Below are 23,455 nucleotides of genomic sequence, written 5' to 3'. Positions count from 1 at the left end.
CAGTTTTAAAGAGACTACAGAACCGCCTTTAAAAAAAAAAAGATTTTATTTATTAATCAGAGAGAGAGAGAGCACGAGAGGAGGGCATCAGAGGGAGAAGCAGACTCCTGGCTCAGTGGGGAGCCTGATGCAGGGTTTGATCCTGGGACTCTGGGTGGAAGGCAGTCTGAGCCTCCCAGGTGCCCCTGTAGAACCTCTTTAAATAGAGAGTGAGAGTTTACCTAGGAGGAATTTGCTACATTGGAATGGAGACTGTGGTAGAAGTGGACTTTGCAAAAAGCTAGCCAGACAATGATGCCATTTCAGAGAAAGATGTTTCTTACTGGTAGAGTATTTAAACAGATGATGCAATTAAATTAAAATGATGCTTTTCCATTTTCCTCCCTTTTGTATTAATCTAAGTAATTGACTTAAATTTCAATGAGTTCTTGATCATCACAGTGCACTACTTGATGTAAAGTACCAGTGGTAAAAGGAGGAATTATATTGTATGAAATGTCAAACAGGGAAACTTTAGATCTTTCTCTCTTTTTTCCTGCTTGGGGAAGAATGAAGAATGAATTTTTTTTTTTGGTCAGGCCAGGGTCTAAATATAGATAGTTCAAGATTATGAATATTATCTTTGAAATTTTCATTTTTTTTCTTTCAGTGTGCGGGATGACAGAATTCGAGTAGAAAGGATGGATAACGTTTATTTTGAATACAGCCATGCTTTCCAGGCAGTTACAGAGTTTTATGCAAAAGATGCAGTTGACATCCAAGGTAAATATTTTATATGTGTTAGCCTTAATGTCCTCAAATTTAACCCAGTTTTGAGATTTGGATAAAGGGGGGGATCCCTGGGTGGCTCAGCGGTTTAGCGCCTGCCTTTGGCCCAGGGCATGATCCTGGAGTCCTGGGATAGAGTCCCACGTCGGGCTCCCGGCATGGAGCCTGCTTCTCCCTCTGCCTCTCTCTCTCTGTGTGTGTCTATCATGAATAAATAAATAAAATCTTAAAGAAATTTGGATAAAGGTGCAACTTTGACTTTCAATTTAATGAAAACTAGGCAGTTACCAGTAAATAACTGGCAGCAGTAGAGGCACTAGTTGTGTTTTTTTTTTTTAATATTTTTTAAATTTATTCATTCAGAGAGAGAGGCAGAGACACAAGCAGAGGGAGAAGCAGGCTCCATACAGGGAGCCCGACGTGGGACTCGATCCCAGGTCTCCAGGATCACACCCCTGGCTGCATGCAGGTGGCGCTAAACCACTGTGCCACTGGGGCTGCCCAGTAGAGGCACTAGTAGAGCAGAGAGGCACTCTACTGCGTTCACTTCTACTGTGTTCTGCTGCGTTCAAAGTGTTCACTTTCCTTGCACTCATCAAAAAGACCCCTACAGCTTCTTCCTTTGTAGTTAAAACCATTTAGTAACTTGATGTTTTTAACATATTCATTGGAGTATAAGGAATTACTGGCCAACCTTCACGTTTGCTTCTCTTAAAAAAATGCCCATTATTTTCCTTACTATTTTATAGAGTATTTGGGTAAATCTGATAAAGGCTAGCATTTCATTAGATTGATTGCCACAATTTTATTTTATTTTATTTTATTTTATTTTATTTTATTTTATTTTATTTTATTTTATTTTATTTTATTTTATTTTTATTATTTTTTTTGATTGCCACAATTTTAATACCAGAACATTAATGCTAGGGTATTAATATGTTAAGTAACTATTGTTTGTCTAATGTACAGGTCCTCAGCCAGGTGTGCTTGACTTGGTCTATACCCCCATCCTTCCTGCTAGTCCAGCTTGCTCTGTTAAGGGTCATTGTGATATCTTATCACATGCTTCAGGGCTTTCACCATTAGACTGTAGATAGATCTGTCTCCCCTTGGCTAACCCACAGGCACCAATGTCTTGTTAGCATTTCTCTCCCCAACATTTTGTGTCTCATGGTGCCAACTTGAATCGAGTGTCTGAGAGGGTAACCCATTCTCAGACAGTCTGAGATATCACCAAGGGATTGTTTTCTTATGCTCCAGTAAAGACAAGACTAAGTCCCAGGACTCCCCTAAGTGACTTTTGACATCACATTCACTTAGAAGTCTATAGGATAGGAAACCTTAGCTCACCAGTAGGGGGCACTTGTTCCTGTTAGTGGGAATAGTCCTCCACAGGGTTTGTAGTTGTCCGTAATGCCTTTGAGAGCCTAAGTCCTTGTGCAAACTGCTTCTCTCCACCCACACTCCCTGCCAAGTACAGGTCAGCTGCAAAAACAGGAGATACTCATCAGAATCTACCCAGGCATAGAAGTCTCATGCCATGCCAACTTCAGAGTCAGTGTACTCCCAGGCGGCCAACAATTCTAGAATCAGGTGTTTATAATTCTTTTTAGCCCAGATGCGATTTATTGGTTTCAGGTCATTCTTACCATATGCAATGTTACCTCCATAACACATTGACACTTTATCAGGTTTCCTGGGGAATAGAGCTAGAAAGTTAAAAGATGAAATTCTCAGAACAGGGAAGAGTTTTACTAGCTCTTTACTTACACCTTGGTTTTATAGAAAGCCACAATTGAAATTAATATATTTGGTATTACTGATGTAGAGGATATTTTGTAATTTTTTTTATTTCTGAAAGTAATAAATGACTATTGCAAAAAAAAAAAAAAAAGACGGTCCAAACATAGTTGTGCATAAAGAAAAAAAGTGAAAGTCCCTCTTCCCAAATCTTTAAGAATTTTTATAGGTACAAATCCATATGTTTGGGCATACATACATAAATCTGTATATTTCATATAACTTGGATTTATTCATTCAGCCAGTTTTTTATTGACTGCCTGTTATATGAGGTATCACACATACAATAAGGAATAAAAAAAAAAAATTCCTGCCCTTCCGGAGTTCACATATACATGGAGATACATACAATAAAATAAGTTAGTGTGTTTGAAGGTGATAAGTGTTATGAAGAAAGTAAGGTAGGGAAGAGAGTGAACTTTGGAATAGGGTGGTAAAGTAAGGCCTCACTGAGAAAATGGCACTGGAGCAAAGACTTGAACAAAGATGGAAGGAGCTGAGGGGTAAAGCCATACAGGTGAAGGAACAGTGTTTTAGGCACAGACAGCAGTGAGTACAACATATCTAAGTGCATGGTATGTTTGAGGAATAAAAGGAACCTGGGTGCTAGAACAAGGTAAAAGAAGATAAAGATGTGAACTTAGAGATAGATAAAGGGAAGGTGGAAGGCAGATTGTAGGGCCTGAAAGACCTGTAAGGACTTGAGCTTCTCTCAGTGATTTGGGGGGTGTGTGAGGACTTTTATTAGCAAAGTAGTCTAATGGTCTGATGTACATTTTTAAAAGGATTCTTTTGGCTGCTCTGTTGAGAATACCCTGTAGGGCACAAGAATAAAGCCTTTGAGAGACCAGATGCTGCTGAGAGATAAGAGTGATTGTACAGCTTTTTTTTTTGCCCTCACTCAGCAGCATATTATGAATAGTTTTCTGTGTCTATACAGATAGCTGTAAGTCATTCTTGTTAGTAGATGCATAATAATCTGGACTTAACAAAATTTATCTATTACCCTACTGATACTTAGGTTATCTGTAGATTTTACTAATACAAAAGATTTTTAGCTCACTTCCTTGTATATACATCTTTGGCATGCATTTTAGAGTATTTCTGGGTCAAAGGGGATGAGCGTTTTATATTTTGAAAAACTTGCTCTACAAAAAAATTTATTTCACCATTAGAAAATGCCCATTTTTGGCAGCTTGGGTGGCTCAGCAGTTTAGCACTGCCTTCGGCCTGAGTCGGGCTCCCTGCATGGAGCCTGCTTCTCCCTCTGCCTGGGTCTCTGCCTCTCTGTCTCTCATGAATAAATAAATAAAATCTTAAAAAAAAAAAAAAAAATGCCCATTTTCCCATGATCTAGGTACTTGAAATCTTCCACATTCTCCTAAAAGGCAATTTTAGGAGGTATTGTCTATATTATTATTTCAATAAGCATAAACTAAATTTCACATAACTTACAGTTTTTAATAATGGTGAACAGTAACTTTAATGGAAGTATATATTCTGTTTTTTAGCTTCACAAAGTTTTTCTGGCATCATTAACTTGGAGAAACCTGTGATTTGCTCTTTGGCTGCTGTAATAAGATACCTCAAAGAATTTAACTTGGAAAAGGTGCTTTCCAAACCCAAGTAAGTGATTTCTCAAAAATAAAAAAAAAGGGGGGTAGAGTTATATTAAAAATATTTTCTTTGAAAAAAATTTTTTTTTGGTTTAAAGTTCACATGCATTCATTTAGAAATAAGAGCATCTGAGAAATTTGACACTACTGCCTTTTATCTTTGATTATTGGCTGACAAAAAGTGATCTTCTATTTTCTACTGTGTGTCAATATTAAATCATATGACTGAATATAATATGTCCAGCCTGAGCCTTTTATATAGTCTATAAAAGGATTTTTTAAGTCGAATTTGGTAAATACTGTACTCAGACAAGTTCACATGCTATAAATAGAATATGCTTTTTTTTAAAAGATTTATTTACTTTAGAAAGAGAAAGCGCAGGAGTGGGGGAGAAGGAGAGGGAGAGGGGGAGAGAATAGCGAATCTTCAAGCTGACTCCCTGCTGAGTACAACATAGGGCTTGATCCCAGAACCCTGAGATCATTACTTGAGCTGAAATCAAGAGTCAGATACTTAACCAACTGAGCCACCCAGGTTCCCCAGTAGAATATTCTATTTGGGGACAAGGGTGAACTGTGTGGGTACTATTGGTGAAAAATGTTAAAATATTTATAGAATCTTTAAGATTCTGTCAATTCGTATTCATATAGCTATTTAATATACTAAATACTAAAGCACAGTTAATTGACAAGTATTATTAAGTGGAGTTAAGAAATGGTATTAAAAAAAGAAATGGTATTAAAAAGCATTCATAAAACTTCACTGCCTTTCTTATTTTTGGTTTCAGTTTTTATTTCATAGACCATAAAGTTGGAGATTAAGAGGGATAGCTACTAACATAGCTGTTTTAAAAGAGTGATTAACTTTGTGGAGTTCAGAGATTTAAAACTCACAGTTGACATTCTAGGAAGATGTTAGTTTAAAAGCTATCGGAATGAAAAAAGTAGTGGGAGAATTTTCTTGCCTTTCTATGTTTCACCTTCACCAGCTCCTTGGCTTTGGTTCTGTGAAGAATTACCCTTTATCATTTTGATCCCTGATTAGTAAGCTTCTTTCTCTGCTGCAGAGGTGGGCAGACAGACAGGAGCTATCTCACTAAAATGGTCAAATATGAATTAGGGTAAAAGAGGTGGTACTGGTTTGAAATTGTTGGGGAGGGTACAAGAAAAGCAGGTCCCTTGGGAATCTTTTTGTAATGTCTTTTTTGGTGTGTGTACTATTTAGGATAGAAAAGAATACCATTTCTCTGAAAACAATTTTGTCCTGTTTAAAGTCAATCTAAATGTCCATCAACAGGAGAGTGGATTTATTGTGTTATGTTCATGCAGTGAAATGTCATACATCAATGAAAATAAATGGACTGGAGTTACATCAATTTTTAAAAAATCACGTTAACATTATATTGAGCCAAAAATCAAATTACGGAAGGGGACACAGTACACACCATTATATGAAGTTAGAAGCATGTAAAAAAGTGATTACTTAAGTAGTGCTTAGGAATATTGCTTTAGAATACATGCATACATAGGGCAGATATAAAGACATAAATGGAAATGATGAGCAATAAATTCAGAAGAGTGATTTCTTCCAGTGGAGAAAGAGAAGAATGAAGGTTGGTGAGGGAAATGGCACAGGGGAATTCTAACTGATGTTTTATTTTTTAACCTAGGTACTGTATTAATCTATATATGTTTTAGTATGACTAAAATGTTTTATGAAAAAGAGTATCAGCTTGGTATTATATTTAATTGGGTTGCACTTTAAGTTCTAGTAATGGGAGACTTAGCAGACATTGATCCATATGGTTGACTCTGTTCAGTTCCAATAAAAAAAGGATGGCAAACTGCCTACCATTTGACTTCCTTAGATACGGAGCCCCTCTGAATGAGGTAGAATTGTTGATTAATAGCTTGTCCATTAAGACTTGTTTCTTTTCCTGTATCACCAAGGAATAAAGTATTGATTTAATTTAATTTTATTTTAAGTATTAATTTTAGAATAAAATGACTTTTTAAAAGAATCAGGCTCTGATACTTTTAGAAGTAGATGAATTTGGGTATGAAAACATTGTACCCTCCTTACATTTAAACTAAAAATAATATTGAATAGTAAAACATGTTTATTTGTACTGAAATTAAATTGGTATATTTTTAAGTTACCTAATTCGATAAATTAGCCTGATTCTCAAATTTATAAAGTTTTTAAGAATTAGCATTTTTATTGGTGTTGGAAATGAGTGTTTTGTCATTTCAGAGGACTTTTATTAAGATTAATGTGGTCAGAACTTCACATAGGTTTTGACTTTTTTTTTTTTTTTAAGATTTATTTATTCATGAGAGACACACAGAGACAGAGACACTGGCAGATGGAGAACCAGGCTTCCTCCTGGGAGCCTGATGTGGGTCTTGATCCCGGAACCCCAGGATCATGCCCAGGTTTTGGAAATTTAGAAAAGAATGACACAAAATCCACCCAAGGTAAACTGTAAGAGCTTAAAGAGCTTTTTTTTTAGAAGACTTCTTACAATAGGATGATAATGTACAGTGTTTACTTTCACTAGTGAAAGGGAATTTTATAACTATTTTAATGATTTCTAATGGGTAGAGACCAGAGATGCAACTGAATAGCCTAAAATGCACAGAGTATCCCAATAATTATTTAGCCTCAAATTCAATAGTCCAAAATCAGACACCACAAGAGAAGAAACTACAGGCTAATATGAATATGGACATAAAAATCTTCAAAAAAATACAAACAAATAGAATCTGATAATATGGGATTTATTCTAGGACTGTAGGTTTGGTCTAACATGTTGAAAGTCATTTAAAGTAATATACTGTATCAGTGTAATAAGAGATTAAAAATTACAGGACCATCCTGACAGTTAAAGCTCCCTTTCATGATAAAAATATCCAGCAAAAAGCTAGAAAGGAAGGTCCTTACCCTGATAACAGTGATCAGTGAAAACCTAAGATCCTAGCATCATACTTAATGGGATAAAGAGTTAATGCTTCTCATCTTAAGAACAGGAATAAGAAGAAGCAGTGTTTTCTCACTTTTGTTGAATATTGTCCTAGAAAGTCTAGCCAGGGCAGTTAGGCGAGAAAATGAAGTAAAAGGCATCCAAATTGGAAAGAAGTACAACTGTTAATTGCAGTTAACATGAAGGTACATACAGAAAATCCTAAAGAATCCACAAAAAAGATTAAAGCATATAAAATGAGTTCATGAGGTTGTAGGATATGAGATCTGTATACCAAAATGAAAATCAACTTTTTATCTATAACCTTGCAATGAAGAATTGAAAAATGAAAATAAAATAATCTCATTTATAGTAGTATCAAAAAGAATAAAATAATGCATTTAACAAAAGAGATACAAAAGATGTATTCTGAAAACTCTAAAACACTGTTGAAAGAAATTAGAAGACCTGAATAAGTAGAAAGGCATCCTAGGTTTGTGGATCAGGAGATTTAATCTTACTAAGAGGGCAGTATTCCCCAAATTGATCTATAGATATGGTGTAATTGTATCAAAAATCCAGTCAGTTTTTTTTTTGCGGAAACTGACAGACTGATCCTAAAATTTTAAGAAAATTCAATGGCCAAAGAATTGCTATAACAGTTTTGAAAAAACATAACAAAATTATAGATTCATATTCCTGTTTGAAAACTTGATGCAAGGCAACAGTAGTCAAGACAATGTGGCACTGATATGAAGACAGACTTACAGATCAATGAAATAGAATCGAGAGCAGAAATAAACTGTGCACGTATTGTCAATTGATTTCCAGCAAAGGTGTTAAAGCATTCAGTGGTGGAATATTTTTTCCCCAATAAAAGGCCCTGTGTGAACCTTGGTTATTGTTTGACTTAGTGTTTTCTTTGGTTCTTTCTCTAGCTCCTGGATAACTGGTTATCTATGCAAAAGAGTGAGTTTTGTATTACCTTACCTCATGTCCTAATAGAAAATAACTCAAAGTGAACTAAAGACCTGTGTTTAAGAGCTGAAACTGTTAAGCTCTTAGGAGAAAACATAGTGTAAAAATCTTCATGAACTTGGATTAGGCAGTAGTTTCTTAGCTGTGACACCAAAACCACAAGTCGCAGAAGAAAAAACAAAATATTGGACTTCACGGTGAAAAATTTGCTCTTTAAAGCCTACTGTCAAGAGAATGAAAAGACAACCCACTGAATAGGAGAAAAACTTAGCAAATCCTGTATGTGGTAAGAGACCTATATCCAGAATACATGAAGAACTCTTATGAGTCAACAGTAAAAAGACACATAGCCTAGTTTAAAATGGACAAAGAATCTGAATAGGCATTTCTCCAGAGAACAGGTACAGATGAACAATAAGCATGTGAAAAAATGCTCAGCATCATTAGGCATCAGATAAATTCCACTCAGAACCACAATGAGATACTACTTCATATCCACTAGAATATCTACACAAATAATTTAAAAACCCAGACAGGTGTTGGTATGAATGTGGATAAATTAGAACCCTTACACATTGCCAGTGGGAATGTAAAATGGTTGTAACCAACTTGGAAAACAGTGTGGTAGTTCAAGTTTCACAGTGTTTTCCTTGGACTTAATCAGATAATCTGACAATTCCACTCCTAGATGTGTGCTCAACACAAATGAAAACATATGTCTACACAAAAATTTGTATGACCGTTTATAACATTATCATTCATATAGCCAAAAAGTGGAAACAACCCAAATGTCCATCCATTGGTGAATACATAGATATAAAATATGAGATATGCATAAAATGGACTCTAATTGAACCACAGAAAGGAATGAAATGCTGGTTCATGCTACAACATGGATGAACCTTGTATATATTATTTTAAGTTAAAAAAGCCATCACAGGGATCCCTGGGTGGCGCAGTGGTTTAGCGCCTGCCTTTGGCCCAGGGCGCGATCCTAGAGACCGGGATCGAATCCCATGTCAGGCTCCCGGTGCATGGAGCCTGCTTCTCCCTCTATGTCTCTGCCTCTCTCTCTCTGTGTGTGACTATCATAAATAAATTAAAAAAAAAAAAAAAAGCCATCACAGAAGACCACACACACATGATTCTATTTACATGACATAGGCAAATCCATAGAGATAGAAAGCCAATCAGTGGTTTCTAAGAGCAGTTTGGGTTGGGGGGAAATGGAGAGTGACTGAATGGGTATAGAGTTTTTTGGGCAGGTAATGCAAATATCTGAAATTACATAATGATGATGATTTTTACAACCTTGTTAATATACTAAAAACCATTGAATCGTGTACTCCAGATAAATGATGTGGTATATAAATTATATTTTGGTGTAATAGATATACATCTATACATGTGTATATTTAAACATTATTAGTACCAAATTGGGAAATCCTTGTCTGTCTATTTTACTTACACTTCTAAAGCAATACCCTTATAAGGGTACCCAGTGCCCCATGTATTTTGAGGCATTTCCACTCTAGTTGGTTGGAGGCAACTATTCTAAGCCCTGTGTGTTTGATCTGCTTATTGTTTGATCTAGTGTTTTCTTGTGGCTTTTTCCCTGACTTTATGGAGGTTCCCTCATACCTTTAAGGATTGGTACCTGATAGAAGCCTTGAGGGGATCCTTCTGCACATCTTTGGAGCTCTCTCTTGTATGCAGCTCTGTCATGTCTGGCTTTCTGTCTCACAAATTGTAGTTTCCTTGGTCTCTCCAAAGAGTCAGTCATAATGTTTATCTCATTTATTTTTCTTTTCAAGAGAGCACAGTTCTGTGCTATATGATGTCTAATATCTGGTAACAGTTTTTAAAAAATATAAATTTGTTCAGTTTCCTAATTGTCCTTTAACAATTAGAAAAGGACAATTCGGGATGCCTGGGTGGCATCTGCATTTGGTTCAGGGCTTGATCCCGGAGTTCCAGGATTGAGTCCCACATCAGGCTTCCTGAAGGGAGCCTGCTTCTCCCTCTGCCTGTGTCTCTGCCTCTCTCTCTCTGTCTCTCTGATGAATAAATAAGTAAAATCTTAAAAAAAAAAATTTAAATTTAAATTTAAAATTTAAATTTTTTAAAAAAATTTAAAAATTTAAAAAATCTTAAAAAAATCAAATTTAAAATTGATGCATTTGATGTTTAATGAATGAAAACAAAAGTCAGGAACCGTAATTGGACATTACACATAAACAATAGAAGAAAGAGATGTATGAGGTTCCAACAGCTATCGTGAACAATGCCTGTGTTTTAAAACTTCCAGAAAATTAATTTCACTTAAAGAACAGGAAAAGAACCAAATTCAGATTTTATAGAAAGTTATTATGAGAAGAAACAATAGGATCAGATAATGTCCTTACAGAAAATGAATGGATGCCAGAAAGATGTCCACAAATGGAATAAAAACTATACTACTTCAAAATGAGCTAAAAGACATTAAGAAAATGATACTGGGTGAGCAAGAACAAATGAGAATGAGGAATAGGAAAGCTTTGAAATGAGATGGTAGGATTGAAGAATGAACTGTGTATTCAAGAAGATAAATTTAGAGATGAAGAGTAAAGATCAAGAAGGAATAATTGAATAAACATAGCACATATACTTTAAGATAACTAGAATTTGAATAGTGCAAAAAAACAAAAAACAAAAACAAAATGGTTAACATAGCAGACCTGATGAGACAAGTAGAAAGATCTACTTGCGGGCAGCCCGGGTGGCTCAGCGGTTTGGCGCCGCTTTCAGCCCAGGGCCTGGTCCTGGAGACAGGGATCGAGTCCCGCGTCGGGCTCCCTGCATGCCTGCTTCTCCCTCTGCCTGTGTCTCTGCCTCTCTCTCTCTATCTCTCATGAATAAATAAATAATCTTTAAAAAAAAAATAAAGATCTCCTTGCAAGCTTGACCTTTGGCATTTGGGAAAATTCACAACATTCTCTGATAAGAATGGCTCACTGTCTCTAAACTTTGCAAAGAACATGATTTATTGCTAACTACTTGCTTGTTTCTGGGAGATGGAATTTTGATAAACATAAGGGAGAAGATGCCTGTGTGACCAGCTTCCAGTATAAACTCTAGGTGCTAAGTCTCTAATGAGCTGCTCTGGTGGACATTTCACATGTGTCATCACAACTCGCTGCTGGGGAAATTAAGCATACCCTGTAGTAACTCCACCAGGAGAGGACTCTTGGAAGCTTGCCTTTAGTTTCTCTAGACTTTGCCGTGTGTCTCTTTTCCTTTTTCTGATTTCCTTTGTATTCTTTCAGTGTAATAAATCATAGCTCTGAGTACAGAGTCCTGTGTATCCTCCTAGAGAGTCACTTGGGGACTCAATTATATACCTTTCTTATTATTTTCCTCTCATATAATGCTTAGCAGCTTTTAGGAATGTAAAGATGGTCATTTTGTTTAATTACAAATCAATTAGAAGTGAATCTACAATAAAACTGAAGTCTTCTCAGATAATAGTTTATAACCCATAAGTTAAGCTGACCATGTAAAGGTTAGACAGATGGTGAATATCTGAATTCTGAAAACTGTACATAGAGAACTATTTTCCACTACTGATTTCATATGTAATGTGTAGTTTGAGTTTTGTTTTGTTTTTTTTGTCTCACCCTTCAAATTATATTTACCTGAGATCTTTGTAGGGGGTTGGTCTTTTAGGTAAGATCACCTTTAACTGCCTCTGTCTAAATCAGAAAAATTGGTTTTCATTTTTTTAGAAAACTAGGGTAGGAACGATACAGCATCTTAAATTTCTCTGGCAAGTTTTCAGCAAGGATATTTCCCTCCCATTGTAAAACCTGGGGGAGGGAGGGGAAGTGTCTTTTGTATTTTTTGTTGTCTGAAATATATTTTTTAAAGATTTTATTTATTTATTCATGAGAGGTATACACAGAGAGAGGCAGAGACACGGCAGAGGGAGAAGCAGGCTCCTGCAAGGAGCCCGATGTGGGACTTGATCCTGGATCACACCTTGAGCGGAAGGCAGATGCTCAACCGCTGAGCCACCCAGGCATCCCTTTCACATTTCAATCCCTATTTGTAGGATTTTTATCCAGGTTCACACAGCATGAATTCTAGCCAGGCATTGTTTATGAGGTTCATTTCAAAGCATTCAAAATTTGCTTTTTTCCCAAAAGGATAAATAATTTAGAGTTGCTTGAGTATTTCGTATCAGTGATCATATACTGTTGAATTCCTAAGGATGCTGGCAGTTACAACCCTGAGTTCAAAAAAACATATAATTCCTAATGGAAACAGGCACTGACAGAAGGAAATTTCTTTTGTATTTGGGAAGAAGAGTCCCGGTTCCAGAATACATTATTAACCAAGCATAGGGGAAACCCAAAAGCATATTTAGTTCTTATGTTGCTTGATAATTATTGTTCCATAGGAATCATTCCAGTTTAATTTTGCCCATTGGTTAATCTCTTTTTAAAATCAATGCAGATGTCAGTTTTAAATAAACTCTTTGCTTCTCACTATATCTACTTTGAGATCTAGGGGACTTGTTCAATAAAGGAAAAAAAGTAAAAGCAAACTATATGCACAGCTTATGAATACTGTTAATAAAGGAACCTGTACTTTTTCTCTGAAGGTCTAGTTTTGTGAGCTAACTTAAGACAATTTGATTCTTCAGTTTTTTGGGTTCTTTTTGGTATTGTAGATATCCAGTAATTGTATTGCGTAGAAATACAGGTGCGGGCTCTAAGACTCCTCCAGTGCTCTCTATACTAGGGTGTGTGTTAGTCCAAACCATATTTTGTCACAATATACGTTTTAGCAAGCAGGCACTAAAAGCAGTCCTGTTAATTCTTCTGTATGCTCCATGAAATTCCAATTCTTTTTAATGTTCTGACTGTGCCTTGCTTCAGAGGTTCATTTGAGGCACGGTAGGAGCAGGATTTCACTTTTAGTTGGAGTTAGGTGACAAAACTCTCAACTAAGTGGTGGAGCAAGGATGCTTTGAGAATCCTAAACCTAAGACTCCACTCTTCAGCATATGGACTGTTGGGTTTATTAGTTCTTGTGAGGGTGAAGCACACTGAACAGTACTTCTGGATAGTCCACAGATCTTAATGCCACTTATTTATGTTACAGCTTTGCTGTTCTTGGGAGATGAAGACAACTAGCTGAGATGTTTTTAGAAAAGCCTGTTGGATTATGGGTTCTTGATGAGTCTTTCTCTCAAACCAAATGAGCAGGGATCCCTGGGTGGCGCAGCGGTTTGGCGCCTGCCTTTGGCCCAGGGCGCGATCCTGGAGACCCGGGATCGAATCCCACGTCGGGCTCCCGGTGCATGGAGCCTGCTTCTCCCTCTGCCTGTGTCTCTGCCTCTCTCTCTCTCTCTCTGTGACTATCATAAATAAATAAATAAAAAAAAAAAAAAAAAAAAAAAAAAAAAAACAAATGAGCATCCCTGTAGAGTCTGTGTTTGATTAACATTCTCATGTGTTAATCCCAGCTAGAGTAGTAGGTTCAACCTAACTGTTAGGAACAGGAGAAGGAAATGACTTTTATCTAACACGGGAACTGGCTAGATATCAACTCAAGTCCAGGCTGTCAACTCTTCCAGCTTGGATCTTTGACCATAAAGGTGTGGGAACACCTGTCATCTATAGCAAATCACTGCTAAATGATTTGAATACTTCTTTTTCTTTTCTTTTCTTTCCTTTTCTTTTCTGTTCTTTTTTTTTTTTTTTTTTAATTCATGAAAGACACACACACAGAGAGAGAGGCAGAGACAGACAGAGGGAGAAGCAGGCTCCATGCAGGGATCCCTATGTAGGACTTGATCCTGGGACTCCAGGACCATGCCCTGGTCCGAAGGCAGGTGCCAAACCACTGAGCTACCCAGGGATTCCTAAATGTTTCTTCCTGAAAATAACATTTTACATTTTATTGTCCCTGGGTGTTTTACAGACATTTCTGTGTTTGAGGACTCAAAGGAAACCAACCAGCCAATCCATACTGGCTTCTCCATAGGAAGATGGCAGACATTTGTTGAGCATCTGTGTTCTGCTAGGCTTAGCAGGTGCTGCAAGATGTATGACATAAGTAACTCCTGACATTAAGGAGCTTAGATCCATTAATGAAGATTCCAGAAGAACATGAAATTGCTGTAATACAAAGTATATTAAGTTAACTGCTATAAGAAGGAGTAAAAGAGCTACACACACCTGCTGTCAGTCAGTGTTGGAGTTGCTTCCTTCTAAAAATCATTAACAAGTTATCACAGAAACTAAGTCAAACTTGTCAGAGAAATCCTGCTGCTAACAGACAGTTCTCTCTAGGCAATATTCCTAATATGCTATAAGGTATTTCTTTTTCAGGGCTCTGGAGCTTTAGTTGGGGGAATCATCTAGAAGTGAAGGCATCTCTCAGCACTGGCTCTGATTTTAGGCTTTCGACTCCTGGATAAAGGCTTGTTTCCATAACTGGTTTGGGAACCTGAATTTTATTTAAATCTTATCACAGCCATGTGATAAGTGTAGTAAGTTTATAATGCAAACATTTATGCTTTTCCTCCAATTTTAGTGACTTGCCATTATTTTTCTTGCCTTTAAAAATAAGCTGTAAATCTGTGAGTGCTGTTGATATAAACATAAAGGAAATTGAATTACTATATTAGTCATTAATTACTTCTTAACATGAAAGATTGCTAAGGATAAAATTGGAATTTTGCATACACTTAGTAATCCTCACAAGTCAGTACTCAAGTCTGTTTGAAATTTATTGAACTTCAATCTCATTTGGGATAGTTGTAGGGACATAAGAAGACTGAAATCTTTGAGCTTAAGGAAATAGTTTTTGCTAGTTTTTCAGTTTTATACTCCACTGAAATGTTAGTTCCATTAGTGTGTGTTGTTAATTATAGAGTAAATACCATTTGTTGTACATATCAGAATGTTGATTAAAAGCTGTTAAAGTAAGGTTTATCAAGATGATCTCATGCTAAAGAATAAGGAGGACGTTTTAAAATATCTTGACATATCTTTCTAGCTAATTGCATAGCTTTTCCTGAAGATATCACCACATGCTCTGCTGATGATAAGACTATGTTTGGTTCTCTTCTTGGAAATGTCAAAGATGTTGGTACCATTTACTTCCTTGTGCTTGTTTATGGTGCAAGACAACTATCCTTTTGCATCAGTCTGTTTAATGGCACCAGCATCAATGGAAGACAGCATCCCAGTGAATACTTATTTTGCTCCTTTTGATTTGATTTTCTTTCAGATAACTCATTTTTGTCATAATGGTATTGGAATATTTAGTTTTAGTTTTTAAAATTTCTTTATGCACTTATATCATGGCTAACATTTCATTCTTTTACAGGAATTTTAAGCAATTTTCTGGTGAAATGGAATTTATGACAATTAATGGAACAACATTAAGGAATCTTGAAATCCTACAGAATCAGGTCAGGTAAACATAAAGGCTAATCAAGTCAAATGGTTTTGAAAAAAAAAATTGGAATAAGGTGGCATTCTGTTCTTAAGAGTGCAGGTGAGAATAAGAATATGGTCTTTAACTGATCACTCTGCCTGTCATCTGTTTATTAATTGATAACTGCGGGACCCATTTTTTTTGAGACTCAAAGATATGAAATACTTCCTGGGTGTTATTTTGGTAACTCTGGAGCTGTCCTTCTTAATTATTGAAGTGACATGCCCATGCTGATAATTTCTGTATCAAATATTTCTTTGGAAAGGCATTATCTTTGAAAATTAATATAAAGTAGATTTTTTGTCTGCTTGATAATATTTTTTCTATATACCTTTAACTTTTCACTGAAATGTCTTCAGTCTTATTGTCCAGCATATAAAACAAATTACTGTTATGTTGAGTTAGATTGTAAGATTAATAAATTTCATTTCACAAACTTCCATCATTATTTATTTGCTTTTTATTGATGAATTAGGAAGTTAATGGAGACATTAAATTGATGGCTTTCATTTATTATCACTTAGAAATAAGATACTATTTAATGTTCATAACATAAAGTCATAGAAATAAAAAGCAGTTCCAGATCATTTGATAAGTAGTTGAAAAGCTGAATCATCTGAATTAAATGATTTAAAGCTCTTCGGAAATATTTATTACTTCTGTGAATTAAAGTAAATGCTGAATTTATTCTCCTGACACCTAGATATGTATATTACTAACGAGTTTCTCTTATTTAATTTCTCTTTCTTCCAAGCTATCCTGGTGTACTAGAGTCAGCCTTACTTTCATTCTGTAATGAATGAAATTCATTACTTACTTTCATTTTTATCTTGTCATTACATTATCTGGAAGTTGAGAATTTTTCCCACAAATCTTTCTTCTCATAAACTCTCTATGCGTTCCCCAATTGGAAGTAAGTAGTAGGAAGAAAAAGACATTTCTTTTTTTTTTTAATATTCATTTATTTATTCTCAAGAGACACAGAGAGAGGGGCAGAGACATAGGCAGAAGGAGAAGCAGGTTCCCTGCAGGGAGCCCAGTGTGGGACTCAATCCAGGGACTCTCCAGGATCACGCCCTAAGCTGAAGGCAGACGCTCAACCGCTGAGCCACCCAGGCATCCCAAGAAAAGGACATTTCTTGGATGAAGAAGAGCTCATAGACTCTGAAGACACAGCTCTGGCATTCCTAGCTTTCTTTATTCTGCTACATCTCTCCCGTTCAAATCCTACTGCTTTGTAGTCAGTTCTGAAAATAAATTCCAAAGGCAAAAATCATTTATAATTAAAATACCCTTCAAAGTTCTTTCATTATTACCAGGACTTGGGCCATTATTAAAATAGAAGCTAAAAATTCACATCTTAGGCTTGTGTTTTTGTACTCTAGGTTGGCCTCTGTTACCATGGAACAATGGAAGGGGGTAATGGGGGCTGGGTATCAGGGAAAGCAAAGGAATAATAGAACTGTTTCTCTCCTACCCTCCCTCTCTTGTCTGAGCCTGGTTCTTCAGTGATGCAGGAAGTAACTGGAAAGTTATTCTTGTCCACTATCCTCTTTCTGGGACTCTTCACTGTGCTCAGGCCAGTGGGGCTCCTGTTTTGGAAGGAAGGGAGCCTTCTGTAACCTGTAGCTTCCATGTGTGCTCTGCTCTAAACCTCTAAGGCCTGGCAGCTGTTGTCATGCCTTTTATAGTTAATTTCTGCCAAGTGGCATCATGTGTTAATTATGAGTCATTTCCTCCATATTTGGACATAAGGACCCCAAGGGAGGGGACCATGTCTTAATATGCTGTTGCCAGTCATACAATGGAGTACATAGGAGGTATTCTATAAGTACCTGCTTGATGACTTGAGGGAAAAGGAAAAAGTTAAAAATACTTAGGTAAAAACAAGTTTATGTTCCAAATAAGATTTCAGCCTATTGACTTTTTTGTAATACAATGAAATCTTGGTTAAAATTAACTAACATCTCTAGTTAATTATAAATTTTCTTTTAGTTGTTCAACTTTGAAGTAGCAAAGCATAGATTGATAATTTTTTACTAAGGATTTAATAAAGCTGACTAAAATAAAATATTTCCAGGGTGAATTGCTAGAGTGCAGTTCCGTTTCAGTTCCATCTCCATCTGGTACCTTCTACCCGTTGAGTGTTTTCATGGGAGCATCAGTGCTTAGAACTCTGAGGATCTGGAGGATACTGAATTGCCAAAGGAAATTAAATGATCCTTGCTGTACTTCCCAAGGCAGAAGATGCTTAGGATGAACATATATTGTAAAAGATTTCTGAATATTCTTAGTTAACCAAATCCACACATAGACAACCCCTTTTCAGTGCAGATATCAATACATGTGTGTTCACATGTACATGCATTTGTCAGACATTAAATGAATAGCTACTATGAGCCATACTTTATGATAAGCATGTGTAACATTTAAAATTGGGGTACATTGAATAGTTAAGGCACATGAGCAACTAGCAATTTTGGTACAAATACAATGTCTAGTTAATAAAACTTTTCTTCTGTTTTTTTCTTAGACTGACATGAAAACCAAAGGAAGTTTACTTTGGGTTTTAGACCATACTAAAACTTCATTTGGGAGACGGAAGTTAAAGAAGTGGGTGGTCCAGCCACTCCTTAAACTAAGGTAAAGGGGATTCTTTTTTATGTGTTTAATCTGAAATTCTATAAAGTTGTGAAATGTATGTTAGTCTCCTTAAAACTAAGGTTACTATAGTTAATAGGAACAGAATTTTAGGGCACCGGGGTGGCTGAATGAAAGAAACAGTGATTCTTGGTCTCAGGGTTGTGAGTTTGAGTTCCATGTTGGGTGTAGAGATTTCTAAAAACAAATAAATAAACTTAAAAAAAGAACAGTTTTAAATTGGAGAAGATTTTATTTTGTATCTGTCAATACACTAATATTTTGGGGATAGTTTCCTTGCCCCCAAGAATGAGTCTGCTTGCAGATTGGAAGACATGGGTTGTGTCCAGGGCAGGTGAGTTATCCAGTTAGTTTGGGTCATCAGTAGCGTAAGAGAGTGGGGAGTAGGGAGCTCAAAAGTTGGGGCACTGCCTTTCATAGAGAGCTTTAAATGCTAGCCTGAGTTGGTAGCCAAGGGAAGTTAATTCAGTAATTCTGAGCATGGGAGTGATAGGATCAGAACTGGGCTTGTGTGTGGGAGGGAACAAAGTGATAGTGGGGTGGGCAAATTAGCAAGTTCCTTGGAGAGGTTCTGAAGGACCTGAGCTAAAGCAAGTAGGGATCTGAAAGAGGTCAGAAGGGAGATGTTTGGGAAAGTAGATGAGTATACTTGGAGCGCCTTCAGGGAAGGCAGCTGAATCTAGTGCCTAAAACACAGCTGTTTCCAAGTTTGTCTGCCCCTTGCAGTCCCTTGGGAAGCTTGGCAGATACTGATGCCCTTGTCTAAACCCCTAGAGAGTGTAATCTGTCTCCACTGTGGCCTGGAAATTGGAGTTTTTGATGCTCTCCAGATGATTCTGATATGCATATGAATTTGGAGACTCTGACCTAGAATGGTGCTTGTCAGTATGAGCCCCTTTAATGTGAAGGCTATATTATAGCATTCTTAGTATATACTGCTTTTTCTTACTCAAAATCATCCTTTGAGGTAGGTCTTTGAGAAGAGTAAGCAGATTCAGAGCTTCAATAACTTGCTCAATGTTTCACAGCTGGTAGAGCCCAGATTTAAAAACAGCATTGACTCCAGAGTAGAGCAGGCACTTAGATTATTTTCTGAATGACTTCCTAAATAGAGTGGTGAGCATGGTGTGGTGGTACAACTGCTATGTGTCAGCTCTGTCAACTGAGTGAGTCGGCCCACCGAATGCTTGAGTCTCGTGTCCTGTCCCATGTGCCTGCCTCCCCATGCCATGTTCTTCTCTTTGAAATGATAAACTGCCTCCTCACAGGGTTGCCGTAAGGAATAAGATGAGACAGAAACCCTAACTACCACTTTTTTTTTTTTTTTTAATTTTTTTTTTATTTATTTATGATAGTCACAGAGAGAGAGAGAGGCAGAGACACAGGCAGAGGGAGAAGCAGGCTCCATGCACCGGGAGCCCGACGTGGGATTCGATCCCGGGTCTCCAGGATCATGCCCTGGGCCAAAGGCAGGCGCCAAACCGCTGCGCCACCCAGGGATCCCCTAACTACCACTTTTAAGCTCTTTTTACAGGACAAGCACCATACTGGGCACCTTCTGTACATTGTAGCTTTTAAACTACAGAATAGTCTTGCTCTTGGCTGCATTTTACACTGAGCTTAGTACATAGTCATCTTTAGTAAAGGATAGCACATGTTGTTAGTAATAAGCTTTAAGGATGTTAGGATGGTGATCATTACCAAATCACTTTAAGATTTTAGTGGTTCACTCCAGTTTTTCTTCTTGACCATAAAGACCTTTGGGTGGGGAAACTGGGTAAAGAAGACATTCTGGAAGTGGAAGTATGGTTGACCCTTGAACAACCCAAGTTTGAACTGTGTGTAGATCCACTCACAGGTGGATTTTTGCTGATACAGTACTGTAAATATATTTCCTTATGATTTTCTTAACCTCTTCTTTCCTGTAACTTACTTTGTTATAAGAATACAGTATACAATACATATATAAAAATACATAGTGTTTGGCTATCTTATCAGTTAGGCTTCTGATCAACAGTAGGCTGTTAGTAGTTAAGTTTTGGAGGAGTTAAAAGTTATACTCCGATATTTGACTGTAGGGGGGGATGGCTTTCCTAATCTGCACTTTGTTCAAGAGTTCACTGCGCCTACTTGATGCAGTACTGAAATGAGGTAAGAATGCCTTGTGGAGCAAAAGCAGACAAGATGTCTTTCTGCAAAAAGTGTAGAAAGCCATCTACCTAAGTATCCATAGCACTTCTTGTACTCTTATTTGCTTGGTTGAAATATTCAGCAGAAACAGTCGGTAGAGACTTTTTCATGTAAATTAAAATTTTTATTTCTGTTGTTAAATTTTTTTTCTATTACCAGGATTAATTGGAGATAAACTCAGTAGACCATATTGTATGCTCTGTAGGAGCTGAATCATGTATCTTTTGGTATCATACTTTCCCAGAAAGGGCAAAAGAAAATATACCTGTGTTGAACACTGATGCTTTTCAAGTATCAGCTTGAAAACTCTAGACCATCCTAACACAGAGCTGATAACAAACACATAAAACTTTTTCCTTTGCCCCTTTAATTTTAGATCATAATTTTAAAACTTTTATCTTTCTAATTTACTAAAATTTATTTCAAAAAGAATTTGTTAAATATAATGGCACTTGCAACCTATTCCAAATACCTAAAGAAAGTTGTCAGCTGATTAGTCAGTGGTTCAGCTGTATGTTTATAATTGTTGATGCTAACTTGGGGCTCATGCAAATCACAGATCACATCAGTGTGGTTATCCAGGCTATATTCTGTCTTAAATGTTGGCAGCCAAAAGTTCATTTAGAGTCTGGTTTTCTTCTGTAGTGAGATCGTAGAACAGAAAAAAATGGTGACAAGGTATTTATTTAGCAAGGTAAGGTCAATCTCCCAAAGTTCTCCAAGAGCCCATTATTTGTTAGTTACCCACGAATTTTCTTAAATCCTTAAAGTTTTTGTTTTTGTTTTTGTTTTTGTTTTTGTTTTTCAGCCCATTTTAGTTCCTGGGGCAGTCACACAGTTCATAAATCCAGAACCAACTTTTTTAAGTTTCAGAAGATTTTTAACTCCTGATACTTTTTTTTTTTTTTGTATAAAATGGTCTCTTTGGTGTAGAATTTTACTAGTGACTTTTAGAAAAGATAAATGGCTTTTATCCTATATATACTGACTGAGTCAAAGAATTTACTTAGATTATTGAGACTGGATTTTACTTTGTTGAAACCAAATTAGCTTCCCCCCCTTTTGTTGTTTATTTATTTTTTTTTTTGAGAGGCTGAAAGCCATTTTATTTTTCTATAATTTTAAAAATTCAAGTATAATTAACATACGATGTTATAGTAGTTTCAGGTGTACAATGTAGTGAATCAGCAATTCTATGCCTTACTCAGTGCTCATCATGATTAGTATAGTCTTACTCCTCATCACGTATTTTACGCATCTCCCCACCCACTTCCCTCTGGCAATTATAAGTTCTCTGTATTTAAGAGTTTGTTTTTTATAAATTGGTTATGCTTTCTTATGTGTTGTGATCTCTACTTTTTATCAGTTCTCCAGTTTTAGGCAAGGTGATTCTTCAGTGTAGTTTTCTGGCTTCTTCTTATAAATGAATGTCACATTGGCCAGTCATTAGTCCTAAGACCTTTTAAAATTATATTATTTTGAATTCATTCTTTTGAAGTTCCATCTTTGAATTTCTTCTGTTGCTTTGAATTGATAAGATCTTGTCAATTTTATATATAAACACCATATGTTCTTTGTTGGTTTGGTCAAAAAGCCCTAAAACACAAATTCTGCTTGTTAATTTTGAAAGAGGGGGAAAAAGAAAACTTTGGGAAGTATGGGATGAGTCTCTAAAATGTTGTTTTAGGGACGTCTTGGGTGGCTCAGTGGTTGAGCATCTATCTGCCTTCGGCTCAGGACTGATCCCAGGGTTCTGGGATCGAGTCCCACATCAGGCTCCCTGCATGGAGCCTGCTTCTCCCTCAGCCTATGTCTCTGCCTCTCTCTGTGTGTCTCTCATGAATAAATAAATAAAATCTTTTAAAAAATAAAATAAACTGTTGTTTTAGGCAAAATTGTAATTTCCAAGGCAGATTTGTTCATCCAGAAGAAGGATTCAACATTTGGTAGCATAGTCTGTGTCTTAAAATATTAAACAAAAATAAGTTGTGGATTTCCTTTGTATCTCTTCTGTCTGCATCTTAAATGTTGATGTTACCCAGAGCGCTCTCCTGGGACCTCTTCTTTCACTTTCAGCACTACTTAGGATCTTATCTGGGGTCATGGTTGTTATAGCTCATATGCTGATGACTTTGTCACATTATCTCCAACAGCTCCATATTGGAGCTAGGATTGTCCATACTAGGACATCTCTGCCTCAGAAAATACTCAGTTTGAATGCTGAATGGAACAGATCGGAAACAAAGCATTTCCTTTAGTGAGAGAGCGATTTCTTGGAAATAAAGGTGTATGTGTGTGTGTGTGTGTGTGTGTGTGTGTGTGTGTGTGTCTTCATGCACACATACATGTGTGTACACATACCACATACCCAGAGCAGGATATTATTACTCACAAAGCAGAATCTGGGAAATCAATTCCTTCCCTTCTAGTGATTATTTTGTTCAACAGTGAAAACACTGGATTTCTGGCAAGAGGTACTATTATATCACCTTGCCTTTTTGTAAAATCATTTTTTATGAAAGACAGCCAGATGAAAGCCTTTTCATGAAAGGCTTTTTGTGTTTTGAGGAAACTGAGTATCTCCATGCCTCTGGTGTTGCCCTTCTCTATTTCTGCTCTGCACTATGAATTGATTACTTTTTAAAAAATGCATATATGATTATGTTGTTCCCTACAGTTTGCAGTTCTCACAGCACACTGAGGTGTCATTTATTTCTGGACCTTTGTACAATCTGTTTCCTTTGTCTAAAGTGGAAATTTGTACTCGTCTTTGTTTCCATTCTAGTTTGCTGCTTGTTTCTTCACAAGTTTTTTTTTTTTTTCTGTTTATCTCTAGGTATCCTTTAAATGTTGGTATTTCAGAGACCTGAACTTTAGGAGCTGAGGTTTCTTTCTTCCCTAAACCTCCCCTCACTGCCTCTTCTCTTCTTACTGTCTTCTACCCTTACCACTAAGAACATATCTATTCCTATGACTCTAAATATCAAA

The 23,455-nt window shown here is 36.6% G+C and overlaps 1 protein-coding gene across 6 annotated transcripts in view; it reads left to right on the top strand.

Annotated features, from left to right (window-relative positions):
• The window catches only part of MSH3 (mutS homolog 3), a 185,132-nt gene that overhangs the window by 54,931 nt on the left and 106,746 nt on the right, over positions 1-23,455 (top strand). For all 6 annotated transcript variants that reach the window (XR_005356813.1, XR_005356814.1, XR_005356815.1 and 3 more), the window contains 4 exons: positions 650-762; positions 4,080-4,194; positions 15,506-15,590; positions 18,150-18,259. Coding sequence is in view for 3 of the 6 variants with exons in the window: in XM_038532443.1 (XP_038388371.1) it covers positions 650-762; positions 4,080-4,194; positions 15,506-15,590; positions 18,150-18,259 (423 nt within the window). In the remaining 3 variants the exon portion in view is untranslated. The remainder of the gene's footprint in view (positions 1-649; positions 763-4,079; positions 4,195-15,505; positions 15,591-18,149; positions 18,260-23,455) is intronic.

This window comes from Canis lupus, chromosome 3, assembly GCF_011100685.1.
Source record: "Canis lupus familiaris isolate Mischka breed German Shepherd chromosome 3, alternate assembly UU_Cfam_GSD_1.0, whole genome shotgun sequence".
In the NCBI taxonomy this organism is placed as follows: Eukaryota; Metazoa; Chordata; class Mammalia; order Carnivora; family Canidae; genus Canis; species Canis lupus.
The sequence above is the reverse complement of the archived record's forward strand: the minus strand, read 5'-3'. Positions and strand labels throughout refer to the sequence as shown.